Genomic DNA, 15435 nt, shown 5'->3' on the forward strand with positions numbered 1-15435 from the left:
CCCCATCTGGAACAACCTCGTTTTCTCTCCGTGATTCGTTGAGCCAAAGTTTAGCTCTTGAACTTTTTGAACAGTTAAACAATTAGATAATTGTGGATTTATATATTCAAAATAAATTTTTTTCGAATGTGGGATTATTAGTTGAAGAAATGAAAAATATTTCTGTCCCGACCCGTTCAAATAATTTAGCTGTATCGTCTTCCTCATTATCGCAAATAATTTAACTAATTGCGTCAGTACGTCAGACGGATTATCTTGCTAAGGCTCGTAAATCTTTACTAATGACACGTTAGCGCCATTGTTTAGTTAATCTATAGATTTTAAGCCCCGTTATCTAATGTCCTGCGGTCTCATTGATTAATTTGTTCGACTGCTATTCTCTCGTCAGTTATAATATTCAATAAACGTGTTGATTTTTCATGAAATGTTGACTTTTTGTGACAAATTTGCGACCAATTTAGGAAAGGAACGTTTCTTGAACGGTGCAAAAAAATTTGGGTCCGTCTAAGCGTAAAGTACAATGATTTGCAATTTTCTTAATTAAAATTTAAAATTAAAATGTATATAAGACAAACTTAAATGACAAAATTAATTTACACTAAAATAATTACTACCACTACAAATTCCTTCTCTATCACTCTCTCTCTCCTTATTTTCTCTCTCGTACTTTCTTTTCCTCCTTTCTCTATCACCTAACATATTTATTTCTTTATCTGTTTCTTCTGTCTTTCCTAATTTTTCTCTCTCTCAGCACACACACACACACACACACACACACACACACACACACACACACACACACACACACACACACACAAAGACAAACACTTCTCTTCCATTCTCCTTTCTTTCTGCCTGCCTTTCTCTTTCTCTCTCTCTCTCACTCTCTCTCTCTCCCATTGTCTCTCTATCTCTCTTTTTCTCTCTAGGTCCATCTGCTTCGTTCTATCTCTCTGTCCCGTTGATCGGGTCCTTACGGGTTTGGCAGGGTTCCGTGATAAGCCCCATTACGTCGGCGAAGTCGAAATCCCGGTCGAACCGTCGCCCCTGGCTCCAAGGTATCGCTTACTCCCGCCGTTTACCCGACATCCCAAGGTGTCCTTTCGGGCCCCTCTCTGATGGCTTCTCGACCTTGCCCGAACCCAGATATATTTATAAGACGATTTGTACGACCAGGAGCGTCTCACGACGGATCAAGTTCGAGAATCAGCTTCAGTTAGTTATGGCGTCGCATTCGGGAACATGCGCGACCTGTGCGATAGGATGAAACCGATCAAGGGTCACGATCTGCTCCGATATCTGAAAAAACGTCCTATTTACAGGTGTATCATTCACAAGATCTCGTGTCCGCCTCGTAGGACAAACTGTGAAAATTGACTCATCTGATTCGATTCTGGCACCCATCGAGAACGGCAACCGGCCGAATTTAACAACTCTCAAACAAATCAGTATCTGGTGCGGCTAAATGATTTATCAGATCCCGTTCCCATTGGAAACGGGTCAATTGATACATAAGCCATCAATAAGACTCAATTAGAACTCCCATTCCAATTAAACTCCATACCCCACATTCATACACATGACTGATTAACTCCATACAGTTTGAGGTGACTAACTCAATCTTAATACCTATTACGTCTTCAAGACATGGTACATCGTCTCTCTCTACTACTCGATTTGCCTGTCTAGCCTGTTCCTATTTGCTTATCTCTTGTTGGGCTCTCAATATAATCTATTTGATTTGATCTGACCTCTTTGTATGTCTCGTCTCGTCCTTCCCTACTCTCTCTCTCGCTCGCTACTCTCTTTCTTTTTACTTTCCCTTTCGCTCCCCCTCACCCTCGCTCTCTCGTACCGTCTCTCTCTCTCTCTCTTTAATTTCTTTAATTTAAAAAAAAATCAAACTATAAATATTGTACATGTGTTAGAATTATCGTTCATTTTACTATTACTATTTCAATGTACGCCCTAGAAGTTTAAATAATAAAAAAAACCTCCTAAAACTATCGATTTGAAATTGCATCACTACCTGAACTGATACAAGGCCGGAGCAGATGATCAGCTGAGAACGAGGTGTGATGAAGTTGGGTCTTTTGGCCGTTCGTTTGCTTGCGTTGAAGATCCTCGAAATCCTGTTCGTTTTTGTGAGCAGTGCGGCGTAAACGACGGCAAAGCAAAACCCAGCGCCAAACCTGTAAAAGTTTAAAAAATGAGGAAAAAATTCCAAAACGTGAGGTTGAGATGGGAAGTTGGTGTCCGAGCGGATCGAAGTCACGGTAGCTCAAGTGGTAGAGCAGCGGCGTATTTAGCCGAAGGTCGTGGGTTCGAATCCCGCTCGTGACAATGACTTTTTAATTTTAACCACCTTACTTAAAGATTAATTAATTGAAAAGAGTTTAGAAAACAGGTATTNAGGAAAGCTAAATTGTTGAAAAATTAGACTATGTGAAAAGTATTTGATGTGTGGAATGTAATGTAATGATATATGTATGTTATCTATATTGAATTGTTTCGTGAATGTAATGCAAATATGATTTTCTTCCTTGTTATTGTTTAATTTGAATTTGTTATTTCAAAGAGTTTCCATCAAAATGACGTACTCTTTTTATAAGAATAACCAAAGATGTCAGTTACCAATGTTGTGTAATAACATATCACGAATGCTGAGTTTAAATCAACCTTTTTTTGCATATTTATAATATTTTTTTAGTTTGTCTAAAATGTAAAGGGAAAGTTTCGTACCGATCATCTCCAAGTCCGATTAACTTAAAATGTAGAATTCACTATAACTTATAGTTATAACTATAGCTTTAACTGGCAATTTTTTTATTTATGTCAAACTGCAACATTTATGTTTGGAAAACAAATAACACATGGAATTTGATCTAAATGTTCTTGATGAGAAAGCAAATTCAATTATTACCACCAAGCATTACTCTTTTAAGGGCATCACAGCAAAACCATCTTATTGGGTTGNAATGAGGAAAAAATTCCAAAACGTGAGGTTGAGATGGGAAGTTGGTGTCCGAGCGGATCGAAGTCACGGTAGCTCAAGTGGTAGAGCAGCGGCGTATTTAGCCGAAGGTCGTGGGTTCGAATCCCGCTCGTGACAATGACTTTTTAATTTTAACCACCTTACTTAAAGATTAATTAATTGAAAAGAGTTTAGAAAACAGGTATTCAGATATCGTGAGAGCGGTCGGGTGTGATGTAGGTTTCAGAAAAACATTTTCTTTATCGTGCCAACGTTTCGATCTTTATTGAGATCATCTTCAGGGCTCAAAGTGTTTGTCTTCTGTGTAATTGTGCCATCCTTGCGTGTCGTGTTGAGAGTTTAGAAAACGTTTGAAAAAAGTTCTTGTACCTAAATTCGTTAAAAAAATTTCGTTCAATCTTATGCAGTCACTTTTTATCGGAAAACGTTTTCACTTTTTATCAGCGTTGAACGACTAATGTTATTGGGTCAGAATCATATTTTTATTAATAGCCTAGCGCTTCTGGGTTCGAATCTCTATATTGCCCATAAAATTTTTATTTGAGGTTAATTTGCAAAATGTATTGTAAAGTGGTCATGACTCCTCGTCCGCGCCACTCAAACTGTAGTTAGACGTTATGTCCTCCTCTATAAAAATAATTTTTTTAAACTTTATACATATATATTATGTTTAATACTTTATTATGTTCAATATCTTATGATAAAATTAAATACAAATTTCGTCTTTTTCGGTTAAACCTGACGCAAAAGCGTTTAATCAGTTGTAAACTTATTTCTTATATTTTATGTATTTTGTAANCGCGGCGTGAGAGTCTCTCATGCTAACCACTCGGCTACCGCGGTCCCCCTACGGGGGAGTTATGATCGGTACCGGGTGAAGACAGGACTTTTTTTGGGAGCTGATTAGCCGCACTAAATCAGACATCCTTGGTCAAGGATCATACAAGAGGACTCTTTTCAACATCGGAGACCAATATTCAAGAATAGCATTCCTCGAGGTCGAAACTATTTTCTTCTCTCTACAGGATCAGCATAACGAGGCAACTTACATACAATTATACAATACAATTATCAACCATCAACTTTAATTTGTAATCTTCCCTAATTAAAATGAATTTATTTAGAAATCGTGAGATGCGATCTGGTGTGATGTAGGTTTCAGAATAACATTTTCTTTATCGTGCCAACGTTTCGATCTTTATTGAGATCATCTTCAGGGCCTGAGATTATAAAAATTGTTTAAATTATACAAATATATGTAGGATGTGAAAAAATGAATTTATACAATGCTAGTTGATGTGTCATTATTGTGTGTCGTGTTGAGAGTACCAGTGAGATATCGCTGTTTTAATTAGGAAAAACATTTTTATATGAGGAGTCGGCTTCTTTGAGGTGAAAGGAGCGGAAAATGGGAAAGGGTGGGTAATGGTTCGGCTTGATTATCCTTTCAGGATTATACAGACGGGGATAATTAGGGAAAGGAAAGCCAAATTGTTGAAGAATAAGACTATGTAGGACTGTAATGATTGTTTTGTGTGTTATATTATATGTTTTTGTGAATGTTATTGACGTTGTTGATATTGAATTTAATTAATGTATCATTAATATAAATCATTTATTATTCATTTCCGATATATCATTCGCTGACATACTGACACATCCTGACACTATTACTGTTCAAGTGGTTAGAGCAGCGGCGTATTAAGCCGAATGTCGTGGGCGCGAAACCCACTCGTGAAATTAGCTTTTTCATCTTAATCATGATCATATATAAAAATTATTATTATTTGGAGATCGTGAGATGCGGTCTGATGTGTCGTAGGTTTAGAAAAACATTTTCTTTATCGTGCTAACGTTTCGATCTTTATTGAGACCATCTTCAGGGCTTGGGATTTACAAACATTGTTTACATATTACAATTACATTTTGGATGTGGAAAAGTGAATTTATACAATGCAAAAAATATTTTTTTTAATATTCAATCAAAGTATTTCTACTCACTCAAAGTGTTTGTCTTCTGTGTAATTGTGTCATTCTTGCGTGTCGTGTTGAGAGTGCCAGTAAGATTTTGCTGTTTTGTGTTTATATACATTGGATTTTGAAGGGGTGGGGAAGGATGTCGGTATAGAAAAGACATTTTTGTATAAGGCGTCGGCTTCTTTGAGGTGAAAAAAAATGTGTTGGTAATGGTTCGGCCAGATTATCCTTTCATGATTATATATAAAGGGATAAATAGGAAAAGGAAAGCTAAATTGTTGAAAAATTAGACTATGTGAAAAGTATTTGATGTGTGGAATGTAATGTAATGATATATGTATGTTATCTATATTGAATTTGATTAATGATATTGGCGCAACTGCGACTGAGTTTACATGTGTCTGTTCTGTAATTGATGCTGTGTTTATCTCTGTTGATATAAACCATTTCTAAGAAATTACGTTTATATTGGTTTTGTTCTGTATGTAATATTTTTGGATTTATGAAGTTCAAATTGTGTTGGTGTTCAAAATGGTGGCTGGCGAGTGCTGTAGGACTTTGCTTGGGTTTTTTGCAATCATAGATATGTTGCTTTACTATCTTGTCCAGATATTGGGATGTAAGACCAATGTAAGTTGCCGGACAGTTTAAACAGTTGATCTTGTAGATTACGTCAGATTTATTTGTTATTGATGTGGGATCTTTAATTTTGTAAAAAAGTGTTTGAATTGTTTTATAATTTTTGAAAGCTATTTTGAAGTTATCGGACGAGAGAAATGTGTTTAATTTATGTGATAGGCCTTGAATAAATGATATGGAAATGTATGCTTGTATGTTTGTATTTGATATACTTAATGTAGTATTATTAGTAATAGTGGATGGTGTTAGTGTTGAGTTGTAATTGTTGATTATTCTGTTAATTATGTGCTTAGGGTAGAGATTGTTATGGAGGATCTGTTTGTATATCTTTATGTTTTTGTGGTGGAAGGCTTAAGGTAATCATTCTGTGAAGTAACCCTTTGGCCGTGTTTGTTATTGTATGAAGGGGATGGCGAGATGTAAAGTTGAGGTAGTGATCTGTGTTTCTTGGTTTTTGATATCAATCTGTCATTAATGTGCCATCTGGTTGTTTTATTACGAGTGTATCTAAAAATGGTATTTTTTTGTTGTTTTCGATTTCATGTGTAAATTTTAGGCGTGGGTGAAAGCTATTTACTCAAGCTATGCTTAGAAATGGTTTATATCAACCGAGATAAACAAACACAGCATCAATTACAGAACAGATACATGTAAACTCAGTCGTAGCTACGCCAATATCATTAATCAAATTCAATATAGATAACATACATATATCATTACATTACATTCCACACATCAAATATTTTTCACGTAGTCTAATTTTTCAACAATTTAGCTTTCCTTTTCCTATTTATCCCTTTATATATAATCATGAAAGGATAATCTGGCCGAACCATTACCAACACATTTTTTTTCACCTCAAAGAAGCCGACTCCTTATACAAAAATATCTTTTCTATACCGACATCCTTCCCCACCCCTTCAAAATCCAACGTATTTAAACACAAAATCTCACTGGCACTCTCGACACGACACGAAAGAATGGCACAATTACACAGAAGACAAACACTTTGAGTGAGTAGAAATACTTTGATTGAATATAAAAAAAATATATTTTGCATTGTATAAATTCCCTTTTCCACATCCAAATTGTAATTGTTATATGTAAACACTATTTGTAAATCCCAGGCCCTGAAGATGATCTCAATAAAGAGCGAAACGTTGGCACGATAAAGAAAATGTTTTTCTGAAACCTACATCACACCAGACCGCATCTCACGATTTCTAAATAAATATCGATTAACGGTCACTAATCACCACACATTAAAATTAATATAAGAAATTCAAAACGATACTATTTATAGTATAGCAAGGACGTATGTACATAGTTTTCTGAAATTTGCTCATTCCACATGTACCTTTGTATGTTAAGAGTTTTTGTTTGTTTGTTTTGTTTAAAAAAATAATAATTTAATAATCTTGTCATTATCGTAGAATACATTATATCACCTCTCAAGTACAAGGAAATTTTTTTAAAATTAAAATATATAACTCCAGCAAAATAAGTCCCCCTTAATAGATATTTCTTTTTGGACAGAAGGTAAGATCCAATTAAAAAGAAAAGTTTCGAAGATCTTATTTATATACTATCAGCTCGTTTCATTATAATTCTAATTAAATTAATGATATATTCTTGTCAGTTGGACAAAACAAAATAGAAAATATAAACCAAAAACAAACAAATGGTTAATTTAACAATATTGTTAATCCTCATTGTGAAAAACGGATTACTTAAGACAGTTAAACATGAAGATTACTCATTTTCAAACTAACAACTTTTCTCCATTTTAATTAAGTTGTATTCTATTTAACCATGGAAAGACAATCTTGAACCAGAAGTTTGCAGTATGTTATTGTGAAAATGAGTTATCGAGGTCACCGGCGTTAGTTGGAGAGTTAGTTGGCGTTTGGTCTCTTTGAGATACGCCAACTGTCCCTGCGGTATCTACTTGCCGGTGACCTCGAAGACTCAATAATAATGAGAATCCCAGAGAGTGGAAGTGCCAATAAGAGGTCTGGTAGTGGATCTCAGCGCATTACGACGCTAAGGGAGGACAGAAATATTGTCATTGCTGCAAGACGGAACCCTTTCCTAAATGAAGTACAAGATATTTTGGCAAGGCCTTTATCAACACAGGCGATTCGTAATAGTGGGAAGTTGGCCCCATCACTAGGAGGAAAAGGTCCCGAGTTCGAATTCATGGACAACAAGATAATAACACTATCCAACCAAGTACGCTACTTTGGGCTGTAATTAGAATGCAGACTTATATCGAAACCACATGAGTGATTAAAACGACAAAAATTTAACAAAAGATATGGAGTAATCAGACATATTCTCGGACCATAATCAACACTAAGCATAACAAACTAACCCCTTTTAAAAACTCATCAGACGGATTTGGACTAAACAGAGTCGAACTGTGGGGTTCGGCCAAATCCTCCAACATCCGATGAAGCCAATCCTTTCAGTTCAAAGTTCTCCGCCACGTCCTTAATGCTCCCTTCTACATCACCAATGATCAATAAAGCATTTGAAATCCCAATTGTGAAGAACCTTACCCGAATTTGCTTCGTCAATTTCCATTCCAACCCTAACGGACTAGATCATTCTCTTTCCTCAACGTTCAACTCTTATAATCCTTCAAGCATTTTAAAACGACGACGGTCTCGAGCTTCCTATCTTAACCCTCCCAGTAAAATAAAAGAGAGTGCCAACACTGCCACGTATCTCTCCTGTCTCTTGGCCTGACAGGTCAGTCATTTTTACGTAACCTTACTTTGCTTTGCTTGCTCAATCTATAATTGTTTTGTACATATAGCAATAAATAAATTAAATTTAAACCAATTATACCATATAGTAAAATTTATGTTTTTTAGACAAATTACATCTGATATCTGATAATTTTAAAACATAGAATACACGGTGAATATGAAGAAAAGTTTTTCAAATCACAAATAGTATGTTAGCTCTTTAAGCTACATAAATTTAAAATCTTCTATAACCCATTATATTTTGTGGTACTATTGACTAAAATAATGACTATTTCAATTAATTAATCTTTATGTAAGGTATTGGTAGAAATGAAAAAAACTAGCGTCACGAGCGTGATTCGAACCAACAACCTTCGGCTAAATACGTCGCTGTTCTACCGCTGGAGCTATCATGACTTCGATCCACTCGGACACCAACTCTCCATCTCAACCTACAACCGTTCAAATTTTCCCTCCTTTTTGTCGTTTTTCAAATGCCGTGTAATCAGGATTCAATTCTCGACAAATGAAACGGCCACGGAGAGCTTTAGTGAAGATAAACTTCGTTTTACTTACTTTCAATTAATCTTTGTGTAAGGTATTGGTTGAAATGAAAAAGCATTTTATTTGTCGCCGAGAATCGAATCCTGATTACACGACGTTTGAAAAATGGCAAAAAGCAGGGAAAATTCGAACGGTTGTAGGTTGAGATGGAGAGTTGGTGTCCGAGAGGATCGAAGTCATGATGGCTCCAGCGGTAGAACAGCGGCGTATTTAGCCAAAGGTCATGGGTTCGAACCCCGCTCGTGACGCAAGCTTTATCATTTCAACCAATACATTACATAAACATTAATCTTTTATAACTTTTAGCCTGTAGTCTTATTTGTAAAAAATAGCAAAATTTATATTTTGAAGACAAATAACACTAAATATTCTACTATAATAAAAATTTTTCTCCTTATTTACATGAAATTATGAAATTAACATTTCATTTATGAATCAAATTAAAAAATGAGCTTGAAACAAGCATCGGTTTATTTGAATAAAGCGCGTTTGAACTGCGAACGTTAAACAGCGAAAAACATGAATTACGTATGATGAAAGTCGTTTCATGCGCCAGCGTTTTTCCGGCCTTCCGGAAAAGCGTGTTTTCAAAATAGTCACTCCACCGCACGGTCTTTGCAACCGGCCCATATTGATAAACGGGCTCTTTGGCTTTTCCTTTTTCAACGGGTTTTCCGCGGCCCCAGCGTTGAAATTATAAAAGCTCCGTTTTATTGAAGTCGTTCTTCGCCTTTCACATATGTATTTGAACTGAACCCAACCCCCAAAAGTTATTTACATAATAAAATATATCGGATTGTACGACGTGGGTCGATTTCGTCGACAAACCGAGGCCGTTCGATTCAAAATCAAGTCTTTGATGTACCAATTCTATCTTCTCTTCAAATCGTGATGAATGAATCAATTTAGATCTTGTGATGATAACAACACCTTTATAATTCCAACTTGTTAAACTCGTGTGATTTGTCATTGCACCTCTTAAACACGAATTCGAACGCCGGTACTTGCACCTTTGTCAAACGTTGTTCGAATCTTATCTGACAGAGGAGAAGGGAGGAGAAAGAGATAGCGTCGATGAAACGTCTGAGTTTTCTTCTGGACGAATCTAACTTTCACCATTGCCTTCGGCTTAATGTAGAAAGTGGGCCTGGCCAATAAAAGCCGATTGAAGTAATACTCGCCGATAATAGCTGACTCGGAATTGGACTCTAATCTTTTTTGGTTCACTGCCACAGTAATATTGCTCTTTGAGAGTTCTCCTTAGAAAAGGCCGGCAGGGTATCACAATGGCTTGGCTCCGATATTCGTTTAAACCTCCTCCGGGAGTAAGGGAAATTCGTCGGTATAAATGTTATTACTGTTAGTATCAACCTTATTTGGATTAACCAGAAAATTTGATAGTTTACCGATGGCACTGTAGTTATTAAAACATAAAGAAAATTGGGGAAACAATAGTAAGTTGACAGCCTGTATACTTATTGCACATTGTTGGGAAGGTAATGGGTAAATACATAAATGCAAATACATCAAAAGCTTATAACATGAACAAACAACTACTAGAAAGAGTAAATATAATTTGCAAGAGAGTGAATTTTTTTTGTAAAAGAGTGAATTTATTTAGAAAAGTTTGAATTCGATAGCAAAAGGAGGAATTTAAATGGCAAAAGGGTGAATTTGATTAGTTAAAAAGTGAATGTGATTTGCAAAAGGGTAAATTTGATTAGAAAAATAATGAATTTATTTAGAAAAGTTTGAATTCGATAGCAAAAGGAGAAATTTAAATGGCAAAAGGGTGAATTTGATTAGTTAAGAAGTGAATGTGATTTTCAAAAGGGAAATTTGATTAGAAAATGAGTGAATTTAAATGGTAAAAAAGTAAATTTGATTTGAAAAAGGGTGAATTTGATTGGAAAAAGAGGGAATTTAAATGGTAAATGGGTAAACTTGATTTGAAGAAAAGTGAATTTGATTTGAAAAAGAGCGAATTTAAGTGGTAAAAGGGTAAATTTGATTTGCAAAAGGGTGAATTTCATAGAAAAAGAGTGAATTGAAATGGTAAAAGAGTAAATTTTATCAGAAAAAAGGCAATTTAAATGGTGAAAGGCAAAATTTGATTTACAAAAGAGTGGATTTGATCGGAAAAAAGGGAATTTAAATGGTAAAAGGGTAAATTTGATTTCCAAAGGGTGAAATGATCAGAAAAAGAGGGAGTTTAAATGGTAAAAGGCAAAATTTGATTTACAAAAGAGTGGATTTGATCGGAAAAAAGGGAATTTAAATGGTAAAAGGGTAAATTTGATTTCCAAAAGGGTGAATTGATCAGAAAAAGAGGGAGTTTAAATGGTGAAAGGCAAAATTTGATTTCCAAAAGAGTGAATTTGATCGGAAAAAATGGAATTTAAATGGTAAAAGGGTAAATTTGATTTCCAAAAGGGTGAAATGATCAGAAAAAGAGGGAGTTTAAATGGTAAAAGGCAAAATTTGATTTTCAAAAGAGTGAATTTGATTGGAAAAAGAATGAATTAAAATGGTAAAGGGTAAGTTTGATTTGCAAAAGGATAAATTTCTTATGAAAACCCACAAGCATGCGTGCATATAATATGCATGAAATAGGAAGTCAGTTTAATACATCTTTTTATATAAATAATTCAAAAATGTATATCTGAATCAGGAAATTGGAAGGAATTTAAATGTTATATAAAAATAAAAATGCTTTAAAGCCGCAAAATTAGACGAAATTTCTTTTTAGCAAATTATCCTATAACAATCATTTCATCTGGAAATCAACTCTGATCTTTCTTCTCCGGATTGCAATGTGTATTATAAAAATCCCATGTTGGTTTTGTAAGTATGTGGGTTTGTGGTTTTGGTTTATTTCGTGTCTCATATCGTGTGATTTACAAGCTGGTTTGTGTTTTTGAAGAAAAAAAGGTAGTTTCCGTATTTTTTATGTGTAGTTCTATTTTGTTTGTTTGGTTCTGTAAGTGTGTATTTTGTTGTGTGTGTTTTTATGTGCATGGCTAAGTTTTCTAAGTAAGTTTCGTAATTTGTTTTATTTTTGCTTGGTTGTTTATGTTTTTTACATGCTTGGTTGTTTATGTATTCGGGTTTGTTGTGTGTTGTTTTGTGTGTTGATGCATGCCTGGTTTGTGTGCCCGTGTTTGATTCAGCATTTGCTTCTGTTTAATATGTTTGTGTCGTGATTGCATTTTTTATACATTTTGTATATCCTGTTTTCTGTGGTTTATTTACATTTTATGAATGTGTTACTTTTATGTTCGTGTTTTTTGAACTGCTGTTATATATATGTTTGTGTTTGTGATCATGTTTTAACGTTTCTTATCTGCAGAAAAATAATCTAAGGCGGGCGAAAAGGCTAAAAATAAACATAATTGGACAATAATAAATACACATAATTCAGCGGATTTCACATGTGGAAACTTAAAAACAAAAATATCAACAACTCAGATACAACATTAACTCACTTCAAAGCGCAACGTAAAAAGAAAGCGGCGACCACAATAATCGAACGGAACAAACGACAAAAGACAAGTCTTAATCCGTCAAAGACACGGACAGACCAAGATAAGCCCGATAAACCCTTCACAAATGTATCTTACAAAATGGATTCTACCTCAAATGTTTGTTATTTTACGTCAACTTTAGTGAATGGTCTGAATGTTGTTTTGTCAATCTATTTTATTCTATTCTCACCCTAGGATTTTACAAAAATGATAATTATTATAATTTATAAATGACTTGAATATTTTATTAATATTATGAGTTGCACAAAGGTAGCGCGGCGCACGGTTCGTCAGTTTTGCAAGACCTGTTGGAGTTGGTGGTTTAGCATATCCCAGTGCCGTGAATATAAGCGGATTTGTTTAGTTTCCTTTTCTTTCTTTTTATTATTATTTTTTAAATTGGCCTTATGATCTTTGCATATTAGCCATGACGAATCTCTTATATAAGTTGTTCAAATTGGGGGTTATCGGGAAAAAAAGGCCAGAGGCGGCGGTGGGAATCGAACCCACGACCGCGGCGTGAGAATCTCTCATGCTAACCACTCGGCTACCGCCACTTTAATTAGGGATTTTACTTCAAAACGCCAAGTACTTAAGAACTTAGATGACAAGTGAATTAAACACGACAATAAAGTTTCGTATCGATCTGCGAAAGTCAAATTGTCAACCGCTAACTACTTCTAAGAGAACTTCACCCAAGGAAGACGATGTTATGCATATGAGATTAGAGAGCGATACTTTACTGTCAATCGCCTACCAAGATAAATATTATTCTCAACTCGAACAACAACGTGTAGACTTCAATGCGTTAAGATGATGCATTTGACATAAATGTATTCTTGCAAGTGAAGGTTAATTATGTGCTCGAAACGTTGGTATTCAAATTTAAATTGATTTAGAAAAGGATGCTTGTATTGACCAATTAGGAATGACACATTCACAATTCAAACACAGGTGTAATTTCTAACCATTCAGACTGAGTGGACGGTGGTCATTATTAACCATAATACCGATCAATTGTTGTATCGTTTAAAAGATTTTGTTTTGAGTGAAACTATCAAAACGCGTATTTCTGAGATTAAAATGTGAGTTGAAAAATGAGCCAATTTTTTCACACTGAGTTGTAACAAATATAGCGAAAGTCCTTGTTTACACTTTTTTAAATTTTATTTAAAGTACATTTATTTGATACTTACAACTTCAAATATTAAGTAAATATGTTTCATATATGTTGACTTTGTCATTTGGGTCTCTTGTAGGAGAAGTTGCTCACTGGCAACACTCCTTCACACTGAAACCTTTTCAATCTTCACTCAATGAAGTCTCGGGACCACTTTAGGCTTCAATCGTCCTGGAGGATTTTCGGGTAGGGTTGAAAGTGATAACTACTAGATAATTGGGTGCGTTCAGTGATTGATGGAGTTTTTTATAGAGGGTTTTGATGAGTCCATGCACAAACGGGTTGTCTATGTCGTCATTAATAGTGTAATTTGAAACGTAAAAAGGAGCATTTATAATTTATGTTCAATTTTTCGTTTGTATTCTTATTTGATAAAATTGGACTCTTATTTAAACTTCGTACTGTAATGTAAGGTATTGGTTGAAATGAAAAAGTCAGTGTCAAGAGCGGGATTCGAACCCACGACCTTCCGCTAAATACGCCGCTGCTCACTTGAGCTATCGTGACTTCGATCCATTCGGACACTGACGCCCCATCTCAATCCTCCTTTCGAATTTTCCCTCCTTTTTGACATTTTTTATTGCAACCAGTACCTTACATAAAGATCAATTAAATGAAGTCAATCGGACCACGAAACATAATGGATTTGTACTGTAATTTGGTGAATGTTAATTTTTAATCGTTGAACACGTACATCCGTTTTTCCATATATTTTTAGCGCGAAGATTTATAATTGTCAGTTTATAAGTCCAAACTATCAGACACAAGTCATAAAACCAGCAAGCGTAACGTTTTCGGTTTCATCTCGTCGGCCGAATCTCAAAAAAGAGGGATCAACGGGGAGGAAACTAGCGATCAAACTAGGAAAAAAGGAGCCAAAGTCGGAGATAAAAGCGGCCAGGAAGCCTGTAACAATGTAGAATCGTCGACGCCAAACAGGCCTTCCTAATCAACTGACTTCATTCACGTCCATTCAAATGAACATTGGCCTTCAATCTTTTTTGCGTGTTCCTTACTCGTAAATCGACCGTGAATGTAAAACCGTGGAATGTTTTAAAACGCCAACAAACAAACTAGTACAATGAGGTTTAATTCAAATGCCTTTTCCAGTCAAGCATTGATGGGTTTAGCAATTCACTATCTCCCAGGTCTTTCGAAGAAAATTTAACGTAAAAATAAGTACGTGCATTTACTTATTTTTAACAAAAGGAATGAAGCATAAATATATGAAAATTGTAGCATAATAAAAACCAAGAAAATTAAATGATAATTTCAGGAACATTCAATTAAAAACCAAAATCACGTACTAACGTTTCATTTTATTTTATCATTATTGTGTTTTTGTTACCTTTTGTTGATAATTTTTTGAATGATAATATTTATTTGTATAAATCCCTTAGATTTGGTGGTCCGATTGACCAAATAACTTTTTTCAATTAATTAATCTTTATGTAAGGTATTAGTTGAGATAAAAAAGTCAGTGCCACGAGCGGGATTCGAACCCACGACCTTTGGCTAAATACGCCGCTGCTCTACCACTTGAGCTTTCGTGACTTCGATCTGCTCGGACACCAACTTCCCAATAAAATATCAATATGAAAATATTGTAAATTATTTAGATTTTACCGATACATTTAATAAAATTTATTTTTAACACCACAATCTCATCCTGGAACCAAGCAGTATTCTGTATTTAATTACTTAGCTGGTAACATACTTATTAATTTAGTCCAAATTTTCCTGGTTTAAATCAATTATAGTCATGGATATCTACAATATAAATACTTATTCAATTCACTAGTT

At 34.8% G+C, this 15435-nt stretch overlaps 1 protein-coding gene across 1 annotated transcript in view; it reads right to left on the reverse strand.

The window, feature by feature from the left end:
* The window catches only part of LOC106672030 (metabotropic glutamate receptor 2-like), a 136613-nt gene that overhangs the window by 3862 nt on the left and 117316 nt on the right, over positions 1 to 15435 (reverse strand). The window contains exon 8 of the mRNA XM_014403111.2: positions 2030 to 2192. Within this exon, the coding sequence (XP_014258597.1) occupies positions 2030 to 2192 (163 nt within the window). The remainder of the gene's footprint in view (positions 1 to 2029; positions 2193 to 15435) is intronic.

This window comes from Cimex lectularius, unplaced genomic scaffold, assembly GCF_000648675.2.
Source record: "Cimex lectularius strain Harlan isolate CLEC.00 unplaced genomic scaffold, Clec_2.1 scaffold309, whole genome shotgun sequence".
Taxonomy (NCBI): Eukaryota; Metazoa; Arthropoda; class Insecta; order Hemiptera; family Cimicidae; genus Cimex; species Cimex lectularius.